Source organism: Pararge aegeria, chromosome Z, assembly GCF_905163445.1.
Source record: "Pararge aegeria chromosome Z, ilParAegt1.1, whole genome shotgun sequence".
Taxonomy (NCBI): domain Eukaryota; kingdom Metazoa; phylum Arthropoda; class Insecta; order Lepidoptera; family Nymphalidae; genus Pararge; species Pararge aegeria.
Genome location: NC_053208.1, coordinates 26,366,242 through 26,392,927, shown reverse-complemented (window position 1 = coordinate 26,392,927; position 26,686 = coordinate 26,366,242). Strand labels below are relative to the sequence as shown.

Genomic DNA, 26,686 nt, shown 5'->3' with positions numbered 1-26,686 from the left:
GAACATTGCCCTGAGGGATAGCTCACCCATATAAATGTTTTAGTAACTGATTGGGTCAGGATTTCTGCTTTCCTTTTGGAACCAAGTTCAAATCCCAGCAAGTATCTCAAACAGGAAGTTTGTGCGCGTATTACTTGCAATTGAAAAGTGAAGAAAAATATCGTGAGGAAGTCCTTAATAACCTTCTCAAAGATGTAGAATTCTACCATCTGTACCAGGCCAGAGGACTTTTTTTTTATTTATTTACCAAAGCTTAATTATACGTTGAATTTAATTTAACTTTACAGAGTAATCTGGTGGGTCCCCTGAGAGCATCCCCGATCGGATATCTAGGCTGTGAGAATCCAAGACTGCCTGAAAATTAAATTCTGCAGTTTTATTGCAATACTTGACTGGGTTGTATTTACCTAAAACCCCGGCTATTAATAATCATAGACTAAAATCCTCTGATGTCAGGTTAGATTGACTTGTGCTATCTTTCTCCTACTTTAATAAAAAGTTGTGATTGACTATGGCCTTCGCTTTTCTCATGTTGGTAGGAGACCGGTGCCCGGTACCGGACCGGTAATGGGTTGATAACAATTATAATTATTGTATTTATTAGGTAATATAACTATAACGAAAAAAAAAACGATAAGATAATATTTTTACTTATTTAATATAATCATATTTTTGTAATATAAAATATAAAATTGTTATCAAACTAAAACTAGAGAAAATCAACAATGACGCACCTTAACAGCGATGTGCAAATCATAAGTTATTGATGACGTCACAATTTCGCATGACACTGAGTGTCAGCTCGAGAGAGAAGGGACGAGTTTCGAAATGCTTATGACAGTAGACGATGGTGTGTTATATACGGTATAGACTGGAACGACAAATAGCCGGACCGGCTTTGCCAGTAGCGACTGTCACTACACCGAAAAATAACTTAAATAAATTTCCGAAATCGGTCTTAAGTTAGCTTTAAGCTTACCATTGCAAAAGAGACTTCTCCACCAATTAGGTGTCTTGCGAAGATCGTCTAGCTTAGAGTGCCTAGTATGAGAGATAAAGATATGAAGAGAGTGAGCAGATGTGAACAGCGCCATCTAGTGGAAATACTGTTTCCGACTGTAGTGTGTGTTTCCTTCGATACCATATTATTTGTTGTTACTTTCACGCTATAGAATAAGTATAAGAAAATGCAAGCAGTGATTGCCCAGTGCCCAGAAAATACCTTTTTCGTAATACAAAAATCATATATCATTAGATAAGTACAATATTTTAGCGATTCTCTGTTACTGTCATCCAGCCTGGGTACAGGCCTGTCATTTCGTCAGAAGGGATGACACTACAGCATAGACCCATAAAGCTACCTTGATGCCAGTTGGCGGGCTCAGGTTGACTTATAAATAATTATCAGGTGACAGTGATAATCTTGAATTCTCCCTTTAATCAACAACATATCTTAACTCCAGCAATAACTATTTGATTCGCGCGGTCACTGCGGTGTCAGCAATCTTTAGTAGATTCCGCCTCAAAAAATTAAATCATTTATAAAAACGAACAAATGTCTATTCTAAAAAGTGGATGATCCTTATCTATATAAAGTTATTTGTTACAATATTATCTAAAACTTAAAAGTAAACGAGAGATATCGTAAAAAGTGTTTTTGTTCAAAACTTTAGTATCCAGGTATAAAACTGTTTTCTTGTAGTACAATTAAAGTACGATTAAGCCAGTCAAAACGCTCAGAACCAATTCATAAAGTTAGTATTATGTGGTTAGTACCCCTTTGAACCGATAGGTGGCGTTTGTTCCGCCAACGAATACATTCCCAAGTAGGGTTAAGATCAGAGCAGTCGGTTCTACAAAATATGTCAAAAAAAAACAAACCAGTCTCACTTCAAGTTTGGAGAGCATAAAGATGAGTTCATGATGGAACCCTCTTTTTAACCAACTTCAAAAGGGAGGAAGTTGATGTTAAGGCAACAAATAACATAGGTATGTGTTTACAATTTTTAGCTGACGTTCAATTACTCCTATTGACTTTGACGAATTTTGTCGGCATTAAGCATAGTTTATACGTAGCCAGCACTCGCAGCCAATAAATAACAGTTCTTCAAGCCGAGCCAGCTCTGGCAGGCCTGACGGGAATAGGGCCGCTTAGTTTTCAATCCAATCCATCGCCTTGGTACCTATTTGTTCGATCTACCGAAGGCAGAATTTTACATTAGCAAGTTTTACATATTATAGAGTTTTATTTCGAATATTGTATGTTTCATTATACATCTACATTTTTTTTTTAAATTTATAGTTTATATAATGTTGTTTACTAATTCAGTTTTATTTTTCTTTTTTTTTACATTATCTATCTGCATATTTTAACATGTTGTTTGAATGTAAAGAAAAAAATATATCTAGAGTTTGAACAAAGAGAGGTATATTGGTGGTTTGGACAAACGAGCACTAAGGCGATGCATGGTCAGCGGTGGCTTGCCTGTTAAACTGGCGCCATCGCACTGGCTTCGTATAAACCAAGCTTAACTTATAAAAGTGATCAAACTGTATTATTTTAGTCCAGTAGAGGAAGTTCTGTTCTAGTATGGGGCGATCCTCCAGTGGGGTCAGGTTGCGGGTCAGGTTACTTTAGATAGCAAGGTGTGACCATGGAGGTGCTGAAGATAGCACTGGTGGCACTGTACGTGGCCGCCACCCCCACCACCGCGCCACCCACGATGATCTCCCAGCACACGAACTTTACCCAGCTCGCCACCTCGCTGAGGACAAATTTATTTATTGTTATATATTTATATATATATATACTAGATGACCCGCGCAACTTCGTCTGCATCAAATATAATTAAAACATATTTTAGCATTTCTATACCCATCGCAACGTCTAAACAATAGGTCCAATTTGAATAATTTAAAGAGGAATTAGCAGGTACATAATCAATTTTAAGTATAAAACTATTTATTTGGATAAAGATTTGATAGGACGTCACCATCTTAAGATTGTACCCGTGTTTTGATTGACAAATTATAACAAAAAGCGGTTATTGTGCCTCAACAGTCAGACATTTAGCCTCACGGACTTTTTTTTAAAGTAATAATGATTACTTTAAATATGTCCATCGATCCATACATACATACATACATACATACATCCATCCATACCTCCGTACTCACAAACTTTCGCATTTATAATATAAGTAAGATGGTACGCATGCATTCGATCGTTGTCCCATATGCCTTGCGACTTGCTGTTATCTGTGAAGATTTATGTTCTTTATCTCCGACAATTTTTATCAGATCTTCATTAAAATTACACAACACATGCTTGATAGTACACACTTTCAAATAAAAAAAGATTTATCAAAATCGATTCAAATTTAACGGAGGTATGAAGTAAAATTGATAAAAAACAAACATCCCATTTCCCGGGAGAAGCTTACTGTTTATCGGAATAAAAAGTAGCCTATATGTTGACCCGGAATATCAGTTACCACTGTACCAAATTTTATTTTAATCCGTTCAGTAGATTTCAAGTGATGGCCGGACAGACAGACAGACAAAAATTAAATAAAAATCTGTTTGGACTCAGTATCCATTATAAAGCATCCCCCGGTCAAAATTTTCAAAATATATTAAATGTACAGAAATCTTCCAGTTACAGATTTATTATAAGTATAGATAAATGTAATTTATTGTGTATTTCAGTATGTATAAACATTAAGGTTTTGAATATAAAAACTTAAGGATAAGTGAAAAATATATGAGGCGCCATCTAGTTTACACCGGCTACACTTCTCTGCAAATATAACGCCCGCACGATACACGCATGGCGTATTCCAATGATATAATGCGCGTGTATTAACACGATGTGTGTAAGTTAAAACCATTTTAGTGTGCAAGATTCAAAATCCATTTATTTCAAGTAGGCCCAGTTTATACGCACTTTTGAAACAGACTGACATGACGTCAGTCTGTTTGTAGTGAATTTACCACCGGTTCGGAAGGAAGATTCCACCGAGAAGAGCCGGCAAGAAACCCAGCAGATTGCTCTTTTTACAATTTAAAAATATGAATGTAATAAATTTTCTATCCTGTGAGAGATGAGGCGGAGCTTCAATCGTATAGTAAACACGATTTATTAACTGTGCGTATCTGGAAGCAGTGATTATTTGCATCATTCATATAAATTCATTTATATACATTGGGTACCTATAAAATGATGAAATAATTTTATTTATTTCCCCTTGTTTTACAATAGTAGTTTGGCTGAAATATTTTGAGCATACAAACTTCGCGTTCATATTGTTTGTATGAGAATAAGGATTACGTTCTAAAGGAAATTCAGAAATTCTAAATTTCCAAATCGCCTCTGCCGAGAACCCTATTAAAATTCACATTCTCACCACTGCACCAGGCAGGTCGTCAAACCCTCCCGGAGAAAGGTACGTAAATGCATTTCCCAGTGTAAAGGTCCTTTAGTTAACACGAGAAAAACAAGATTTTTTTTTTTAAATATTAATGGTACTTACGGTTGTGTTTGCCCTTCCCTGGGCGGTTGGCTGATGATGTTGAGGTAGCAGTAGGAAGGCAGCACGAAGGTGAGGAAGGCGACGGTGGTGCCGCCCACCAGCGCCAGGATCGTGTAGAAGCGGGGGATGCTCTCGCCGATGAAGAGGATACCCGCCATGATGGACAGGCGAGCCAGCGCGCGGTAGCCCACGGAATCTGTAACACAACAACCAGACTTACACTTTAATCACCGCGAGATACACAAAACTTGCATCAAATACACGTTCAACTCTAATGGGAGATGTACAAAACTTGCGTAAAATACACCTTCTACGCTTATGCAAAACATACGTAACTCGCATAAAAGACACTTTTTACTATTATGAAAAACATACGAAACTCGCATAAAAGACACTTTCTACTCTAATGCAAAACATACGAAACTCGCGTAAAAGACACTCTCTACTCTTATGCTAACCATACGTAACTTGTATAAAAGGCACTTTCTACTCTTATGCAAAACATACGTAACTCGCAAAAAAGGCACTTTCTACTCTCAAGCAAAACATACGTAACTCGCATAAAAGACACTTTTTACTCTTATGCAAAACATACGTAACTTGTATAAAAGGAATTTTCTACTCTCAAACAAAACATACGTAACTCGCATAAAAGACACTTTTTACTCTTATGCAAAACATACGTAACTTGTATAAAAGGAATTTTCTACTCTCAAACAAAACATACGTAACTCGCATAAAAGACACTTTTTACTCTTATGCAAAACATACGAAACTCGCATAAAATACACTTTCTACTCTAATGCAAAACATACGAAACTCGCGTAAAAGACACTCTCTACTCTTATGCTAACCATACGTAACTTGTATAAAAGGCACTTTCTACTCTTATGCAAAACATACGTAACTCGCAAAAAAGGCACTTTCTACTCTCAAGCAAAACATACGTAACTCGCATAAAAGACACTTTTTACTCTTATGCAAAACATACGTAACTTGTATAAAAGGAATTTTCTACTCTCAAACAAAACATACGTAACTCGCATAAAAGACACTTTTTACTCTTATGCAAAACATACGTAACTTGTATAAAAGGAATTTTCTACTCTCAAACAAAACATACGTAACTCGCATAAAAGACACTTTTTACTCTTATGCAAAACATACGAAACTCGCATAAAATACACTTTCTACTCTAATGCAAAACATATGTAACTCGCATAAACGACACTTTCTACTCTAATGCAAAACATATGTAACTCGCATAAACGACACTTTCTACTCTAATGCAAAACATACGTAACTCGGATAAAAGGCACTTTCTACTCTCAAGCAAAACATCGTAACTCGCATAAAAGACACTTTCTACTCTCAAGCGAAACATACGTAACTTATATAAAAGGCACTTTCTACTCTCAAGCAAAACATACGTTACTCGCATAAAAGACACTTTCTGGTCTTGTAAAAAAAAGATACGAAACTCGCGTAAAATAAACTTTATACTTGCTTGTAACACTTGCCGACACTTCCAACACACCAGTCCAGTTAACAAGTATGTGTACGTGATAAGACAAACCTCTAGGAATGCTGTAAAGCTCCTCCAACTCCTGGCAGACTGGGTTGACGAGGATGATGAAGGCACAGATCAGGTGGATCGACATCAGCACGTTGCCGACCAGAGTCAGTGCAGTAGGAGCAAGTGACGTGACGAAGTTCGAACCCACTGACTCTCCGTATACCGCGTAGCCAGCTGTCGCGATGGGGAGGTAAAGGGCCAGCATGGCTAGAAACGAAATGTTACTTATTAAAAAAATATATAAAATTAGAACGTGCATATCTCCGGCTATGGCGGAGTGCTTCGGAAATTAAGAAATATATTCCGTGTGCTGACGACAGAACAGAATATAGAAAACTAACAACTTGTGTAAAACCAAATGTAATATCGGTAACAGCGCGTGAACCTATTATTTTTTTTCATACAATTTCTTTGTATTAAATAAATTAATACTGAATTTTGAAAAGTCATAGAACAAAATTTGTTATGAAAATAAAGTGTTGTTATTTATAATTTCTTCAATCTTCATACTCCACACCAAAAGTCTCCAGAGGATGCCTCGGTTTCGGAGCGAAACGTGCTTAGAGTACATTGCCGGAAATTATAAATTACACCAAACAGATTCAAAAATTCAAAAAAAAAAAACATCCATATTCATTTATTTCAAGTAGGCCTAATATAAGCACTTTTGAAACGTCAAGTCTGTCTGTGTGTAGTGACTCTACCACCGGTTCGGAAGGCAGATTCTACCGAGAAGAAGCCGGCAAGAATCTCAGCAGTTGCTCTTTTCCAACATAAACATTTGTAACATTTGTAAATATGTATTCTATTTATGTGTACATATGTTTATAATGTAAAAAGATTAAATAGGACTTATATTTGCAGAATACTAACCAGTGAAGCCGTACTGCAGACTCTTGTTAAACTTGGTCTTATCAGCCATGTCGTTCTGGATCGTTGGGAAGGTGCAGGCGCCGCCGAACGCGAACATGATGATACCCATTGCGAGGAAGAAGTCGCTGAAGCCGTGGATGCCCCAGCGGAACACGAAGGGCCTCACGTCGTTCATCATTTGGATGAAGTAGAGAATACAGGCCACCACAGTTGAGAAGAAAGCTATCACCCCCAAGAACCTGTAATTGTGATACATATAATAAATTGCTTGCAGTGCGATAATAAAATGGTGAAGAGGGAACGAGATCGTACCGTTCCTGACCACACTCCTCAAAGTATATCTTATAAAACACCGACAAACCAGCTACTTTACGACGATGATCGGAGATCTTGAGTTTAGCCAAAAGTGGTGAAACCTCGCCTATAAATCTCCTAGCACGGCGATCCATCATCCAATCAGCATCCAATGCAGCCTATTAGTATTTGGCTGGCTCATAAAGAAGACTGCAGTCAGTTGTGAATGTAGGTGTCCCACAGGGGTCTGTATAAGGACCAATTATGGTCCTTATTTACATTAAGGACCTTCTTTACCTTGCCAAGGACAAACACGGGATAATTCTGTACAACATCATTAACTTTTAAAATGAATTGTGGATTAGGTTTTCACGACGTAATCAACTCTCTCGCTGAAGCGGTCAAGAGGCTTAACGGAATAAAACCAAGTGTGTAAAATTCACTTTACCAAATGTTAAACATGTGAGAACTAATATACTACTTAATAATGAGGATCTGAACCTGGTGGATACGACAGTTTTTCTAGGAATAACGTTTAGATGCTATTCTTCCATGGGGTCCTCATATAAACAATTTACGAAGAAGCGACTGTAACTGCTAGGCGAGTCTATTTTGGTTACTTTTACAGAATTGTTTGGAATTATAAAATGCTCCTAATATTAGCACTATTTTCCAAAATCGGTCCGAGAGAGTCATAGAGAGATGAATTTAAAGATGTTAAAATAATGACAGTGTATAGTCAGTCAATACATATTTGAATATAAAATTAAAATTCATAAAAAAAAAAATTTAAGAAAAAAAATTGAACATTTTCTAGTGTACAGTTTTTTTTAGAATAAACTAACACTGCAATATACTAGGTTACATAAAATGAATAATTCGTTTAAAGAAAATTGCATACAATTTTTACGATAAACTCATTGACATTTTGGAGATGTCTCTTAAAAAGTTTAAAGTTCGTATTAAAAGATTATTAAGATTATAGAAAGGTCCCACTATAGTAATAGCAGTTGTCCGCGACTTCTTCGATGAAATTTCCAGCATCTTAAAACCTGTTCCATGTATTACAGAGTATGTATAACTCTCGATAGTATGATATTATATCCGATTTATAAAGCGAAGTTTTAAATAATACTGTTAAGAACTGCATATAAAAACAGGATAGTAGTAGTAGTGTGCACCTTAGGGTGATTTAAGCGGATGCCCGCGTCTCGTAGAATTCACGATTTCCTGGGTGCTTGAACGAATTGCGCGGATATTGAAAGACAATTGCGAAAAATTAGCGATGCTATCATGTTGAAGCTGTTTTGCTGTTTGTTATGAGCTATTCCAGACTATATTGTACGTCCCTGCCAAATTTTAGCCAAATCGGTCATTTCGTTGTGGCGCTAAAGCGTAACAAACATCCATCCATCCATACATTTATCCATTCATCCATTCAAACATTCTCACAAACTTTCGGTTAAAATTAAACGGAGCTATGAAGTTAAATAGATAAAAACTTTCATCCCATTTCCCGAAGGAAACTTTTTGTTTATCCGGATAAAAAGTAGCCTATATGTTGACCCGGAATATCAGCTACCACTATATTAAATTTTATTTAAATACGTTCAGTAGTTTTCACGTGATGCCCAGACAGACAGACAAAAATTAAATAAAAATCTGTTTCGGACTCCGAATTATAAAGCATCCCCCGGTCAAAATTAAAAAAAAAAATTAATTGTACAGAAATCTTCCAGTTACAGTTTAATTATTATAAGTATAGGTTATTAACCTAAATGTGAATTATGGTGTCTCTAACTTTAAAACATAGGAGTTTAATACAAACCTCCAACCCCATTTTCACCCATTTAGGGAAGTAATTTCCCAAAACCAATTCTTAGCCGACATCTACGTTCCTAAACGAACCTAACTTAAAAGTTCCAAGCCTATTACTCACGAGAAGTCCTTGGGCGTGCCGAACAGCATGAGCGGCGTCATCGCGCCCACCACCACGAGGTACCAGATGCAGATGGTGACGGTCGGCGCCAGCGACAGGAACACTTGTTCGAGTAACTGCGCCGCGAGCAGCAGGTATACCACGGCCACGCCGAACTGTGCCACCATCATAGCCAGCGACACGGCGACGCTGGGAACCAAATCATCATCATCATCAGCATAGGAACCCATTAGCGGCCCACTACAGGGCACGGGATTCCTCTCACAATGAGAACGCGTAGTCCACAACGCTGGCCCAATTCTGGTTTGTGACAACACAGTATCCACGCATAAAGACTTTTAACGACCTCTCTGGCGCACCAGTGAGCGCTGTGGTTTTGAAGGTCCGAGATTCGATCCTCGGCATGGGTAAATTGGGATTTTATAATTTCTGGTCTGTTGGGACACTTCGGCTAGTTATCCTACCGACAAATGTTCCCAAATTGCACCAACCGGGAATCGAATCCGGGACCTCCAATTTAAAAACATAAAGCTCACCACTGCGCCAGGGTGGTAGTATATGAATCCTATTCTGTTTAAAATACGAGAAGCGGATCATCATTGGCCAACCAGATTATCTCCAACCTCGACGAAAAAAACGGTGATAAAAATCTTCTCATTAAGTAAACATTTACACAACAAAGTCATAAAAGATAGGCAAATGCTTTAACCTTTTCAAAATTCTATGCATAATGTAGTCTAATGACAAATCCGAGTATATCCGATCCAATCGGAGGAAACATGTGACCTTAATGCGACTAACAAAAACATGTCTCGCTCAAAACCAGTTTTGGAGTTATCAACAGCTCCTACAGACATTCCAACTACCAAAGCCAAAGAAATCATCATCGGATCGGATTAATTTTAATTATTTAACTTTAAATTCATCTTAAATAAAATTAGCAATGCGAGAATGTGCTTGCTTATTTGTATTTAGCATAGAGTTAGAAACATACATCCCAGATAAACAGACGGTTTCTGCGGGATTTGTGAAACCCGGTCATAAACAACCAAGTCGACGGCCGATTTGCACAATAGGCAGCGACCCTGCTTTCTGAGTCAAGGCCGTGGGTTCGATTCCCACAACTGGAAAATATTTGTGTGATGAACATGAATGTTTTTCAGTGTCTGGATGTTTGTTTGTATATTATAAGTATTTATATATAATTCATAAAAATATTAATCAGTTTTCTTAGTACCCAAAACAAAAGCTACGCTCACTTTGGGGCTAGATAGCGTTGTGTATTGTCGTAGTATATTTATTAATTTATTATGTTTATTTAAATAAAGTAACTATCTACTTTGGCGACCTCCCAGGCGCAGTCGAGTCCGCCGAGCCAATTCGTGAATTTATAATTTCTGGTCCGGTCTGGTGGGAAGCTTCGGCCGTGGCTGGTTACCTCCTTACCGACAAATATGAGCTAAAAAGGGGTTTAGCGTTCCGGTACGATGCTGCGTAGAAAACGATTAAACGATTAGGGGTTCATTAGCCATACCGTAACAGTTAGTCTGCTCCCATTGGATTGGCTTGGTGCGATTGTAGTCAAGAGCTATTATCATACCATGTACTGGAATAAGTATACTTATTAAATCATAACAACCGGATAAAAAAAATTGCTTTACATGCAGATACAATGAACAGGTACTTATTACCGCGAAAACTAGACAAACCTGTATCGCAGTAAATATCATATATTTACTGAGCCTGTATGGTGTAATTATTCTAAACAAGAGACACCGCACAGATCAACAAAATAAGATACAAGTAGAAACTTGAATGAACCAAACTGTATATACTTAATATTATAATGAGGAAAGTTTTTTTTGTGTACGTTTGTATGTAAAAATCGTGGATAAACGATGAAACAGAATTTAAATTATTATATTTTTATTTCCATTCGATTTCAGCCTCGAATAATGACTGTAAAACAAGTCAGGAGAAAATATTCTAGCGAGCTACTTTATACGCAAGCGCTAATTAAACTGACTGCCATATATAAATACAATGTACTGCAAATGTACTAAATTGTACTTATTAATTAAACAATCTTAAGGTAATAAGACCTATCCTTTTAAGCATGCAAGTTTAGGATATAATGTGAAATTTGAGTAACGCGCGAGCGCACCGGCCCGGTAGGGGAGTTTACGAGTATTAGTGAAGTGGACAAGTACCTACTCGCGCGGCTTATATTATGCTCTCGTATAAGATTTCATTACGAACTGTAGTGAAAGGCGGATAAAACCGCGCAGAACAGCTACTGTTACATTAAAAATGTCCGCTGCCTCTTTGTTGGCATATCTATAGATGGTCATTTTACGCAGCAATGTATGAAGATTAACATTTTCTTGTGGGAATCTTACCTCCATGTCTTTCCCAGAGACTGCTCAGCGATGATGGCGTATGGGTTTCGTTTCCTGGTCCTCATCTCGGGGTCCCTGCCCTCGATGATGGTCCAGCAGTCGCCGAGGCGCTTGCCGCTGAAGGCCGCTACGAGGCACGTGAGCACCAGGACAGGAACGCCAACCCATCCTGAAATAGATATGTAACGATCAGCTTAATAGATGAACTTTTTGTGACAGAGCTCGTCCGGGGAAGTACTACAACCATGCTTATTTCTGCCGCTAAGCAACATTGTCGCAATGCAATGCTTTCGGTCTGAAGGGCGTGGTTGCCGGTGTAACACAGGCATATGTACAGCCACTGAGGCTTTAATTGTACATGGACACAGGACAATACTTTGCAGTATGTGACTGTATGCCCCGCGAAGTTTTGCTCTATTTATATATGATGGTTCCCAGGTGGGCTATCTACAGTGGCGTGCATAGAGGGTATGCACAGGGTATGCAGATGATAAAAAATGTAGATAATCTCCAGTACGAGTTATAAATACTTAAGGATAGGCTTTTAATAAAGATAACTATAGACAAGTCTATAAAGTCTAGTGTTAGCGCTTCACCTTAGGCTTGATTTGCCGTTTAGTGCTACGGCATACTAAACGTACACAATATATTTATTAAATCGAGTTATAACTCATAGTTTTAACTTCTTTTACTGTGGCAACTCGCAAAATGGTCACTCAACCCTCCTTTCGATTCGATAATAATATGTACGTATTGTTGAAGCGGAAGTGGCAATTTACTGAGAAAATTAAAAACAGAACAAGTTCGTGTTAAAACGGAATGCAACGTAGTATGTTGAATATAAGGAAAATACACAAGATAGCACATACGAATATAAGAAATTACACTAAAGCAATGGACGCTCTGACTCAAGCCCAAACACTAAAATTCCGATGGGCCGGCCATGTAGCCCGATGTGTAGATAATAGGTGGACTATAAATGTCACATGGAACGGCCCGCCAGGCAAACGCCGAATAGGAAGACCATACACGAGATCGGAGGATGATATTAAGAAGACCGCAGGAACAAACTGGTTACAAACAGCCAAAAATAGACCAAAATGGAAATCCTTGGAGGAGGATCTCCTTCACCTGAGAGGGGTCTCTGCTAATTTAATATGAAAAGCAAAAATTCATTAATTCTTAAATATAATAAAAGAAAAAAAATGTTAAAACGAATTTGTATTGTAAACTTTATAGACACTATTTTTTATTTCATTCTTTGTTTACTATGTTTGTAATATTATTTTCATGTAATAAAAGGCTTTTTTATTTTTTTTTATTTATTATTATTATTGTTGAAGCGGCAATAGCGCAGTGGGTAGGAACTCGCCTACACTTTCAGGGGTCCGAGTACGAATCCCAGCACGCACATTCAAAGTTATGATTGTTTTAAGTAACTAAAAATATCACTTGCTTCGACGATGAAGGAAAACATCGTGAGGAAACCTGCATGCCTGAGAGTTTTACATAATGTTCTTAAAGGTATGTGGATTCCGCATTGGGCCAGCATGGTGGACTACGGCCTTATGGCTTATACCCTTCTCATTGTGAGAGGAGACCCGTGCCCCGTAGTGGCCACGTAATGGGTCGATGACGATGATTATTTTAAGTATATTCGCACAGCATTGAGTTATTAATACACTCTTATATTTTTTAACAATTACATTACCGGTTTGTATATTTAATTTCGCGAGAACAACTTAAACATGACATTGAAATCTTAAATGCATTCCAAGATTCCAATGTTGACAACTCGTCGTAGAAGGACTCTCTCTATATATACACAAATTATAGTAAACAGTAAGGATTTCAAATTCATAGATAATGAGCTCAATTTTCCTAGTATCAGGTCGGAAAAAAGGCAAAGTCAAAGTTTGCTATCACCATCTTACATTGTCATTTAAGACTACTTAAAAAGCAGCCTGAGAGCTTCCGATGTATGACATTCAAAGTTGTTTTCCTTTAAAAGTTCTAAAAAAAAGTACGGAACAGCATGTCTATCTTTTAGTGATACGCGGGTCGTCGCCTTATAGTCGCAAGGGGCCGCTATTCTTTTATAAAATGAAAGGAATTTTCTAGTTTACGCTTAGGAGTTAAACAAAACTAAGAGATCCGCTGGATTACCAAGGTCACCGTCTTAGCCCAAACTATCAGAAAGTTAAAATGGCTATGGGCAGTCTATGCCCAATGCAAAAAGTCCTATACGAATCGTCAGAGTAACTTTTAAACAAAATGGTAACCAGCATCCCCACAATGCACATACAACATCTTAAACCCCAAAAATGTGTGATTGAAATTATGGTTTTCAACGTTTTTATGTTTGCTTCTCAAAAGACCACATGTAGCAGCTCAACCGATTAAAACAAAATTGAATTGACAATTAGTAGCCAGTGATATCAAGTCTCACTATCTCAAAGTTTGTGTTGATTCAAATCAAGTTTAGAGCCTTGACAAGGTAAATATAGACTTCTCATAGTTATATTTTTAGACCACCTACTAACATTCACAGCCTTAATGATTGTTTAAATAGATATCTGAGCTCCCACACACACACACACACACACACACACACACACACACACACACACACACACACACAGCAATGTAACTTTTATCTAATCACGAGATACGAAAACATGTTTGATATAATTAAGTTGAGTTTTCCAAAAGGAGCCGTAACACAATGCGATGTTTATTTTAACTAAGTTCCGTCGAATCGTTTTTTATGTCTTATCGACCATAGAATTACCGTCTAGTTAATACATCTAGACGGTAATTCTATGGACAATTCTAAAATTTGATTCACACAACACAAAGCAAATAAGATGAAGAAAAATCTGATCTGAAAATGCAAATGTCACGTCGAAAAAATTACGAGATTTTTTATGTTGAAGTAATTTTCATTACTTTACAATCCGTAACGATGTTTTCGACACAAGATAATTTTTCTTGTTTTTTTCAGCACATTTCAGATTAAAAAGTGCTGAACAAAAGAATTACAATTATCTAAACAAACTACAACTTATAACATGTTTAAGAATCGCCTTTGAACAGCTGACTACTTTTTAGCAATACATTTGAATAATTTATTGTAACTAACATTTAATCTATTTTATTACGCATTTGGAGTTAAAAGAAAGTACAAAAATAACTGTGCTCGTGCTTTTTTGATGGTTGGGGTGATTCTTTGTTACAAGTTACAACCCTTCTAAGGCCCGCACATCCTTCAAATATATGTATGTTCAAATTCTTTTATTCTTTTACTTCATAGTAGCTAATCGCTTGCTAAAAATCCGTATTAACTGAAAAATTAAAATTCGCAGAGTCCTGTAAAGAATACTGAACATTTAAATGTAGATTTCGCAGCTGAAACATGAGCAACAGTTTCGCATGGCACAACTCAAAAGCACCTACATGGTGCATCATAATTGAAAAATCAAACTTTATGGTAGACATATCAACAATTATTTCGCTCACACATTGAGGGGTCAGAAGCTAGTATGCATAGATAACTTACCGGTTTTAACCAGAGCCCGTGGAAGCGCCAGAACTCCACTGCCCACCATTTCTCCAGCCACCAGGAAGGCAGTCTGGTTCACCGACAAACCTCCATTTCCACCTTTGCCTGACCCACCAGCACCATCTTCTGGATCCTACAACATGGAATTAAGTTTTTCTATTACTAGGTGAGTTCATAAATCAATCAATTTAATTTATTTGCTGACATGTAACAAAATAAAATACCTGCAAACCATAGGACCAGTTTGAATAATTATGTTCCTTGTTACAGAAATTATAGGACTCTGGGAAGAGGGTAAACTGTTTGGGGTGTGGCAGTTAAATTAAACTTTATCCCTAGTTGGTTTCTACGCTATATCGCAACAGAACGCTAGATCACTTGGCGGTACGTTTTGCCGGTAAGATGGTAACTAGCCACGGCCGGAGCCTCCCACCAGATTAAATTCAGAAATTATAAAATCCCAAATTGCCTTTACTTAGTAACATTTTCCTGAGTTTGTTTACAAATGAACTTTTTAAGATAAACAAATTATAATGCAAATTATTTCGGTTGTAGTTACTATGTTTCTTTGCAACTGATTATTTTTTGTGTGAATTAATTCTGAATAAAATAAAGCTTGAAGTTGATGTTTTTCTAAAACACACTCATACGTACCTCTCTGTTAGCACTTGCCCCGCAATCATAAATTTACTTGCAGTAAAATCTAACGATTGAATAGTTAAAGCTGACATGTTTTGTGAATTTTAATAAACGCAGTTATAATGTTTACGAGAAACTTCAATTCAATTGGTTTTCTTACAAACAAAACAAAACATTAGTACCACAGAATATTAATGATTATGTAGTAATAGGACGACAATACCTTGGTCCTTTATCTGAGGACGGAACAATACAGATACCACAGATTAATATGATATTATGATAATGACACTTGCTCATTGACATTTTGAGGACTGACATACAATTGCTATATTTGGTGTATGGAGGGTAGAGGTAAGGAGAGTCATCTGTGTATATGAAAAAGTGTCGTCAAAATGTATTAAATTAGGATGGCGCCACATTTGCATCAGGGTAACTCTTAAAAGAAGCGCCAAATATAAATATTGTTAGAGTAGGCTTGAAAAATAAACAAGGAAGTATGGAGATACGAGGAAGTAAGGTTATATTTACCACAATATTTTGTACAACGTAAGTTGTTGAAATTCTCAATAATTAACTACTTTAGTCGATAATGACATTAAATTTTTTAACTCGGCATACTTCAATTCATCTACGATTGCTACATTCATACCATACCCTGTGCATCCACCAGCGCCATTGTTGAGGATTTTTGAACTGTTATTTAGCGCAACAACTGGACACTTTTTCAACTTTTCTCCCATATAAGATGATTCTCCTTACCTCTACCCTCCATAATTTGGTGGGCCAAGAACTAATAAAAAATCAATCAAAAGAAGAAGAAGAATAAAAATAGTTCAGAGTCTTCTATCTTTACCTCTTTAGCAATTTAGGTAGTTCGATGGACTAGATTTTTTATTGCAAAAATAAAAAATACATAAAAACGGTAAAGAAAGAAACGTACATACGTAAGTGCATCACTTGCAAAATATGGAAACATATAATATACTAGCTGTTGCCCGCGATTTCGTCCGCGTTTGGCTTTTTTTTTAGATGTGGCATTCAATTTAGTTGTAGTTCTAAAAAAATTTAAAGTATTAATTATCGCCTATGCCTTAAATGAGGGGTTTGCTGCTGTCCACTGAGGAGTTCTGTCCTCTATCTCCAAACGCAGTTTGGGCAAAATTAAACGCATATTATAACCTCTATAGTACAAAAATAATTATTTAAATCGGTTATAATTTGTCGGAGTTATGGTGTAAAATCGTCAAACACTCATTCCCTCTCCCAAAGGAACCGAGCTCAATGTCGGGATAAAAAGTATTCTATATTACTTCTAACACTTCCAAGAATATGTGTACAAAGTTTCATGAGGATCGGTTCAGTAGTTTTTGCGTGAAAGCGTAACAAACAAACTTACATTGACATTTATAATATTGATAGTATAGTATAGTAGGGATAAGTTAGTCTATGATGGAAACGCGCCAGATTCCAAGTAAACTCCGAAATCACCTTAGATTTGGTAAATTATTACATACCAAATAAGGTGACAACCCCGACCACCATTCTAATTAACATCTAGCAGTCTATCCCGACTTTGTAGGGTGCAATGAATATAGAAACTAATAAGAAGCAGTTTGATGTGATTAATAACACAATTAAAATTTAATTTAATCTATCTCGTAAGGTAATGTTTTTTACGACATCGCATTACAAACCCTGTCTCTACATGTTTCCTGTATCATATAAAACTTAATCTTGAATCACTCTTTCTATTGCTGAAAACTGCATTTAAATCTGTTGCGTAGCTAAGCGTACCTACAAACAGCGGGTCTGACTTTGTAAATCATCATTATCAAAATTTCAACCGATTGTAGAGAGTTCCAAAATGCACGGTTTGGGACCCTTGTTTCTAGCGGACCCCAGCGAATAGCTTGATGTCGTATGTCCACCTCATGTGGGGTTGACTTGTTGATCTACGACGGTAACTCTTCTACTTCTACGGATTTCCTCATTACTGATTTGATCTATGTAAATAAAAATATAAAAAATATATTATAATAAACGAATCTCCCATAAAAAGATGAACACCCTTTTTATTTTAGTACAATACCTATTTAAGGCAACCCTACTTATCAGAATATATTACAAGGCTTGGCTTCTAAAAAAATTCACATTGGTCTTCTTGTATAGGTATTCTTATCTATCAACACAAAAAAGATCTGTCTGCTCGATTTTAGGGTTTCGTGTTCAAAGAAAGAAACCTTAGAGTTCTGTTTTGCAGGGGCATGGTAAAACGTCTCAAGGAAGTAATATTGCGCGTTTTTTTAAATCTTTATTAGGTTTCGGGGAGTAAGGGGGAGACTAGTAACCAGTCAGCCTCTCGAATCGTCCACCTCACCTGCCCGTGGTGCACCCTGCTGACTTACCAACGATGCTCTGACGACCGAGTAATGACGGTATATCCATCCAATGACCGTTAGCGTCATCGGTGCGAGAGGGCCAGCACTGCGATCACCGATCCGGGTCCCAAGCGTGCTGATTATTGGGAAAAGTTATTATGGCAAATACAAAAAAAACCACAGCGTCTAACCCCCGCGGCGCCGCTATTCCTGCCACTGACACCGGATATGGTAACGATGGGGCAGGTGTGGTGTCAAGACTCTCCAGAATAGACAGATGACATCAAACGAGTCGCAGGGAGCCGCTGGTCACAAGACCAATGCCCAGCAGTGAACGTCAGTCGGTTGAAATGATGATGAAGATGATGATGTTCAGGTTTCGATGACTTAATTTTCAAAATCATAATAAAAATAGCTAAGAACCAAAGAGACCTCCTACTCTATGGTTCTTAGCTATTTAGGTATTTTGGGATAAACTTAAAATTCTATGAATGTCTGATTATTTTGGTTATGTCCTTTTTTATTCCAATACAGCTTGATTGCTTGACTGCAATCTCACCTAGAAAGTGAAAATGCAGATTTTTACTTTCGCAGACAATTTTATTTCCTTTATGCAAACTTAAAATTATAGAAAAGTGCCGAGTGTCCAAGTTTCAGGTCACTTTTTAGTTTGTAACATTCTGAAATCGAATTCTCTCATGTCACTATATTACTTATTAGTGGACAAGGACAAAGTGATTTTAAAGAATGTGTATTAAAATGAATAATACTTTGAATACACACATTTCGATTATACTTATATCAACCAGAGACGTCATTTTGGTAATCTGTTAAGAATATCTGTTCTAAATAATACAAAATAAATTCCCACAAAAAAAAGATGGCATTTTATGTAAATCTAAAATGCTAATAAGTATATAAAATAACGTGTTTGTTATCAGCAGACACAGCATTCCTCTAACGCAGCTAGGTGGAGGTGATATTATGTGTATAGTTCGTTCGCTTCAATAGTTTGCTCTTTGAAAGCCTCGCCTGCACATGCCGCATTCGCTCGTCGGCTACTACATAGGCTTGACACGTTCTATATATACACTGTGATTCAGATGACCAAACTTAGAACTTTGATTTTCCGTGTTTTATTATTGTATTCATGTAAAAAATTTAATTACACACAAAGTAAATCATGCTCCTTCAGGGAGCATCCACATTCCGTAATTGGAGATATTCTTCCGAATTTACAAGATGTATTCTACTAAAAAAAAAGATGGTGAATTTTTCTCAATTACCGTCATATTATGCTAACTATACTTCGGACTATCAGTTGATAGTCCGATGTATAATTTAGCTAGACATTAAAAGTAACTTATTACCTACTATACAAATGTTTTTATAGTGTCCTTTCGAGTTTATATTTTGTATAATTGTGCGGAACCCTCATGTAGATATCCGACTCTTACTTACTGGTCTTTTTGCCCACATTTAGATCGATGAACTTCTGATCGATTAATTTCGAATGAAGTAGAAACCACCGTGGATAAATATTTATTGACTCTCGAATGAGATCTCAGGTTTAACATGTTGCAGAGGTGTAGTTTTAGAAATGTAAATAAAGATTATTTTAATAACAGTGCTAATACTTATTTAATGCAATGCTTTATTAAAATAACACTATTATAATATCATGTATCAATGTAAATTGCTACAAATCAGGGCGGGATAGCTTATTCCGCTAAGGAATTTATTTTGTACCTAACGTAGCTACTCGTATTTTGATATCATTGAACATGACAATTCACATATAAAAGTACCTATCTTAAAATAAAAAAAAAAACTGTTCCAAATAAATATTGTTATTATTATATAATAATTTTTAACTGTCAACCCTAACTAATTGTAAAGACTTGATATCACATTACACGTGTATGTGTGTGAGTTTGAACGTATACTTCAGTACTTGTGTGTTGATAGGTTTCCCTTCCAACAAGCCTCTTTACATACGATTATCTTTGTAACTTCTTGACATATATTTTGTACATGTTATAATACACCAGGGCCTAGTTAATTATTGAAGGTAGGAGTTATAAAACTACTGGTAACTGGTAACTCTTGGTAGGCACCTGACCTACTTAACTTAACAAAATCGGAAGGAGTGAAGAATTTATTTCGTTGAATGTCTAATTTATCGAATGGAGAACTTTTGCAATTTAGCTAAAACCTATATATATGTTTATAAATGTAACACTAACTACGGACCTAATAAACATATAGGTATTTATGTACGTAGGTACCTACGTGTAATTAATACTACTGACTGGCGTTACCAACCACACCGCAAAGCAATATGTCAGTCTCTAGAATTTAAAATTAAATCTGATTGAGAAAACTAAACCGACTTTCGTGTGCCTGGATAAGCTGGAGGCACTTACGATTTAGCGTTTCGCTGGGTAAGGTAAGTGAAATCGTATTACAAAAGTGACGTTTAACGTCAGTTTGAAGAATACGTCGTCCACCACAAGTAAAACAAAAGTCCATTTAAGTATACTAAGGTCCACATGCAGCATCTATAAAAGCTTATTAATGCCTAATCTAACAGCTGCGTATAAGACCTCAGACGCAATTTAAAAACTGTCTGTCGGTATAGTGATGTGATAGAGCAACAGCCAACATGACCAAGCTTCTCTAACGTTAGGAACTTTATTGTTGATTTAGAATTTATTATACGGCTTTAAGCAGTTTTTTTCACCAATAGCTTCAAGGTACAATTTTTGTGGATTTCAACTTCAGCTTATATATGTCAATAACAGGTCACTCAACATCATTCTGATTTACGTGTGTGTGGACTACTTTAGCGGAGTTGACTTGGAGTTATTTAGTGAACTTGTTTATCCTGCAATATTTAGTTTAACATTCAGTGTCAATCAGCTGTAAGCAACAGCCTGCTACAACTGAACTTATGAAAATGACTAGAGCAAAAGATTACGCAAACTTTTATCTATTCAGATAAGATATAAGAATATAGAAAATGAAGACTATATTATATTTATTATCTGTGGCATACCTATACTTACAGACGACTTATTAGATGTGAAGGATAACGAAAAGGAGTGCTGGGCGTTGGCGCTCAGGCAGCTAATGAAACTCAATTTTTAAGGCTTGTTGCCGAACTTTTTACACGTGTAGCCTGTGGGTGACATATACTTACGCAAGGCACAATGACCTGCGCGTCCAGCATTATAATGGTTTCAGAGTGTTGATGGAGTTTCCGCGTTTCTATAGTGCCAGTGTGCCACTGGTGGAACGAGTTGATGGCACGGCTAGGAGTAAGCGGAAGTAACAGTACCTACGCTGTCGGGTGAAACCGTTTCCGTTTCAACAGTTTTATTATAAATTCGAAATGTTTTTCTGTTATTTTAATACATATAATCGCTTTGATAAAATTCAGCCCAATAATCGCTTTGATAAAATTCAGCCCAGCAATAGTTTGCATCATGGAGAGAGTCGACGGAAATCCCCTAAAAATTAATAATTTCAGAAATTTTAAAACCTTTATCTGCACAGGCGATGTAGCGGGCTTTTGCTAGTACATATATACGAGTATAATACTTTAAAGCTAATACGCTAACCCGGGGCATGATAGTTTATTAGATTTAATTGATAACCCTGATCTGACATTCCTTGTGAAGCCTTACGGGTAACCTAGCAATACCTACCGTGCTTACCCTACATCCGCTTACTTATGTATTCTAAAACGCCCCAATTAAAGAGTAGTAGAAACGCGGGGTACGAAGTCTTTATACACTGTAGCCTGTTAAGAAAGTAAGTCTTTCGGTAGGTGACGGAGAGAGCCAGATCGCTCGCAGATTCATGGAACCACTGGATTGCCAATGGTCAGATCACAAAGATCGTTGGACCATGCATGAGGTTACTAGATTATCAACCTGTACTAAATAGGATATCGTTGATTGAGCGTAAACTGAGTGTAGTCGACGAGGTTCATGAAGCTAGTGGCTGCTGGGAACTAGTGGCACAAAACCGTGGAGTAAAAGAGTGAACATCCACAGATTATAACTAATTTTTTAAACCTAGAACTGAAAGAGATGATGCGCCTACAGACTAAATTTCGTCACTGGAATCGTCCTCTATGCGTATTAATTTAAACGAAGCTTTTTGCGCACAATTATAATCAACGACACAGTTTTTAATCTCGGTTGGTGTTTAAATGAATCCTACCCTTCCAATCAGAGAATGCTACAAAATGTCATCCGCGATTGAAGCGTTCGAATATAAAAACACTTTAGCTTTATAATAATAAGTAGGATGTATAGATGAATAAGTTGTTAAGTCGTTAGCTAGTAGAGGAAATGTTGCGCAAGACTAAAATATATAAGTACTTTATACTTAATTATAATACTGAGTTGAGGTTATTTATTTTTGTTTCAATACTCAGTACTAAACCGGTTTTCGTTCGAGAATAAGATGGAGTAACTTCCATAAGTAGGTACTCATCCACCAACTAAATGTTATTGGATACAGATTTGAAATTGATAGAGGCTTCGCAGAAAAGGAAAGACAGTAGAACTAAATTATTACTCTGAGCAAATAAAGGTTTTGCATTCGGCATTAGCTACGCTAGTTTGTTTAGGATCATGAAATTACTAGTCTCAACTATTTTATTAACTTCAAACTATAATAGGTTAAGTTTATAATTGCTATGTAATTGTGAATCTACCAAAAGATAAGGAATGGATATCGTCGTTAAGTAGGTACCTAGTGTACAACGATCAATGGAAAATAATTGACTGTATGTACTTACGATCAATGATGTTCCTTCAACCGTTGTTAACTAATCGTACTTAATTAATTCATTAAGCAATGTCACGTATAATACACTTTTTTGTGTATATTTTTTTGTCTACCTTATTAATAAAATAATCTGAATTTCTTTGATATCTTGACCACTTATCTAACTATTTATACTTTAGTAATTAGTAATTGCATATGAGGTATCGAGGTCCAGAAAATGCAAAAGAAGTAACGCATATTGCCAAAAATTTTGTTTTACTTAAATTTGAAAAGGTGGCACGGCACATACGGGAAGAGCCGGATATCTATGTCTGTTTTCTAAACCCACACCCCTCAAAGCTTTTTACGCTACGCTAGTACCTTTATGGTTCACTAGCTTTGCGGCGCGGCGTTGCGTTGCAGCTGGGAAGGGTCGTTAGTTGTCCAAATGTCAGGTGATGTCGTTTACAGTTTTCAGCCTTCTCCCGATCTTGATGCTGTCTGTCTTAAGTTGGGAGAAGCTTAAATGTCATCGCATGTTGCGTCCAACAAAATCAGGGGTCCCTGTTCGCAAGGAACCAGAGTCAATCCATCAGGTCACTTACCATCATCTGGTTTATTGCCGATGGCTCAATTGGAGCAGGAATATGTAAGGGATAAGGGTGGCAAGAGTTGTTTAAATGTTAATTATTAATACGAACGAGTAGGTAAGGGTTTGGATGAAATCTTAACCTTATCTTTTAGTTACTAATATGTAAAGCTGAAAAGTTTGTTTGCTGGTCTGTTTATTTGAACGCGATGATCTATGGAACTACTGGTCACTTTAAAGCTAGGAGCATAATGAAATATGTTTCAAAATCGGGATTTTTCCCCTTTTGAGAGCTTCGGCTGCGTGCGCTGCGTAAATGGTTAAAGATAAAATCATGTATGACAAAGTATAAAATTTCTGAAGAAGTCCGCGCTAGCTAACTTAAGGTTGACTTATACGCGGAGGAAGTCGCGAAGGACCGCTAGTCTTATATATAATTAACAAGAGGAATAAAATAAAAGACATCACTCACAATTTTGGGCACGAGAGGCGTAGACTCCGTCGCTTCGGACTTGCCGGGCACCATCACTGCCTCCAATCCATTTTTCTTAGACATGTTGCTTCAACTGGTGAGCAAAATAAACACCAATCTAAACTGGGGATATCATGTCTACTTACTAATTCAATGGTACCTATACATAAACGGTGACAGCTTGTGGTGCCTTAACCACACTTACAGTCTCCATTTCGAGGTGACCGACTTCGATCCGATCTGTAATAGCCCAGTGGTACAGTGGTAAGGACTTTTGTTTCACTGTCGGGGTGCCTAAGTTAAGCGAGTTTTACGCCATCAGAATATCAATTGCTCCAACGGTACTCGAAAAAATCATGAGGAAACCCGCATGCCTGAGAGTTCTCCATAATGTTCTCAAAGGCGTGTGGAGTCCACCAAACCGCACTGAGCCAGCTTAGTGGAGCAGGTCCTAAACCCTTCACATTGTTTCAGGAGACTTGTGCTCTGTCGTGGGTAATTAATGGGTTAATAAGATCAAGAGACGATTTTTAATTTGAACAATTAGAATATCACTTGCTGTAACGGTGGAGGAAAACATTATGAGGAAAACTGTATAACTGCGAGTTCTCCATGACGTTCTCAAAGGAGTGTGATCGCCATCCCGCACTTAGCAAGCTTGGTGGGCCTATACCTTCTCCAGTAGTTTTTTGGGCCGGTAAAGGGATGACTAAGATAATTTCTGAAGCATTGAAGAAGCCAACCTACGTCACTCTCCAGTTAGCTGCCTATCTATAAGTTTACTGAATACGGAAGGTAATTATTTGAATATACTGATATAGATAGTGCCGGCATCTAGATCAAATTCAAATCATATCGAAAGCCAAACATTAACTAAGTAAACCTCATACGGTAATTTATGCCTAGGTAGGTATAGGACTACCTTTACCTACCACAGAGAGCACATATAATAATAAATCTAAGACCTTGCGGTAAAGTAAACAAGTTAATCGATATTCCAAAATAAGAAATCGGTTTACATAAACATTTAGAAACGCACGAAAAACCTAAAAATGGTTAATGGCATGAATCGATGTGTCATTGGATTAATCGAACATCATCGTTTGAGTTACGATTTCCTGCCTACGATCATCTAAATAGTTAAGAGCAAGAGGGCATTTTGACAAGCATAGCTGTATTCGGTTTAGTGTACCAAGACTGAGATAACATTAATACAAGCGGACATGTGAGTACGACCACAATTCATATAAATTAAATATATAGACTTATTTTAAAAATTGTACACTAAACAAAAAAATATGGACGTTGAAATATGGTGAAATCGTTTCTGATTTTGAGTGTTATGATTTAATTAATAACACATTCGGTATTCATATGAATTGCATGTTTATAACGTAGGACAAAACAAAAACAGAATGCTTAATTATCTATATAAATTATCCATCGAGTTATGGATATCCAAAAGTCGCTAAAGTACCTACCCTGTCGACAAGCTAAATTGTACGGCTTTAACTCACCTCGGCCACAATTCCCGAGCGACTAGGTACTGATGTAACACGGCCGCACACCGCAAGGCTTCTTGACAAACTGGATCCAGTTAAGTATGATCCAGTAGCAGTTGCTCAACGTGTCCACTTTACAAGTAATATTCTCTACTGTATCGACCGAACGAAGTATACATTTAAAATTAAAAACCTCCTACTTTCGATACCGTGTACATTATAGTACTAGTCAAGCCCTTTCATTTGATAACAATGTTGGCAGCAGGGATTAAGGGACCTATTTTTAATGAAACATAATTAATATCACTCCCGACTAATTCACCCTTCAAACAAAAAAACAAAATCAATATCGGTACATCCATCGCTACGATGCCACACACACACACACACACACACACACGCACACACACACACACACACACACACACACACACACACAAACACACGTAGTAAAATTTGGTGACGCTATGGCGTTCTTAGTTCTAATATCCCGGAGTTTTTATTGCGATGCCCGACACCTATCTCCAGATAGCAAACTGCTTATTTTCCTCACAATCGTTTTCCTCCCAAGTTAGAACTTGCCTACGGGGTGTGAATACTTTTCTTGCAGTTTGGGATTGTTGTGATATAACATAATTATTTTTGGATTCGAAACTTAAAGAATACATCGTTCTTCTAATTTTCATAAGTTCAAACATAACTTTTTGAAGTTATACTTCTTTTGGCGCGTTAGGGTAAAATGGTGGGAGTAAATTTTTACGATGCGCGCGCACACCGTTTCAAAAAACCGACACCCCGAAGTTAGCTATAAGGTTTGACAGTGTAAACTTTCAATTGTCTTTCAAAGTCTGCGGGCTCATTCCGGCGATTCAATTGTACATAGATATCAAATTTAAATTTTTAGTAATACTTGGTTGTCCGATAATGAGTCTATTAATATTCCAAATTTAATTATGTTTATTATGTCCATTTCTTTAATTATATTAATATTTTTACTGTCATATTTAAATAAATTTTATTTAACTAACTAACTAATAAACGCGAACTCTCAGGCAAAAATTATTTAAGACTATGAAAGTTTTATTATAACTTTCATAGTCTTAAATATTTTTTTTCTACAAACGTAGAATAAAGCGAAAGATATTT

At 36.8% G+C, this 26,686-nt stretch overlaps 1 protein-coding gene across 2 annotated transcripts; it reads right to left on the bottom strand.

The window, feature by feature from the left end:
- Positions 1–639: 639 nt before the first annotated feature.
- Positions 640–25,618, bottom strand: LOC120636366 (amino acid transporter AVT1B-like). 2 transcript variants are annotated; one of them, XM_039907818.1, is made up of 9 exons: positions 25,556–25,618; positions 24,039–24,132; positions 15,173–15,308; positions 11,614–11,782; positions 9,215–9,403; positions 6,982–7,220; positions 6,109–6,315; positions 4,533–4,728; positions 640–2,765 (listed from the first exon to the last, which is right to left on the bottom strand). In XM_039907818.1, exons 2-9 carry the CDS (start codon positions 24,120–24,122, stop codon positions 2,630–2,632), a joined length of 1,356 nt encoding a protein of 451 aa, XP_039763752.1. In that variant the 5' UTR covers positions 24,123–24,132; positions 25,556–25,618; the 3' UTR covers positions 640–2,629. The 2 variants fall into 2 exon arrangements, with proteins under 2 accessions (XP_039763752.1, XP_039763753.1); XM_039907819.1 differs by lacking the exons at positions 24,039–24,132; positions 25,556–25,618 and adding an exon at positions 15,830–15,907.
- Between the last annotated feature and the right edge of the window lie 1,068 nt (positions 25,619–26,686).

What these genes read in the sequence shown, in the direction of transcription:
- LOC120636366 (XM_039907818.1), bottom strand. Translation starts at nt 24,122, where the DNA reads ATGTCTAAGAAAAATGGATTGGAGGCAGTGATGGTGCCCGGCAAGTCC. An exon ending in CGCCTCTCGTGCCCAAAATT is followed by an intron (nt 15,309 to 24,038) that starts GTGAGTGATGTC and finishes TCCATGTTGTAG; the next exon opens with GATCCAGAAGATGGTGCTGG. An exon ending in GCTTTACAGCATTCCTAGAG is followed by an intron (nt 4,729 to 6,108) that starts GTTTGTCTTATC and finishes GTTGTGTTACAG; the next exon opens with ATTCCGTGGGCTACCGCGCG.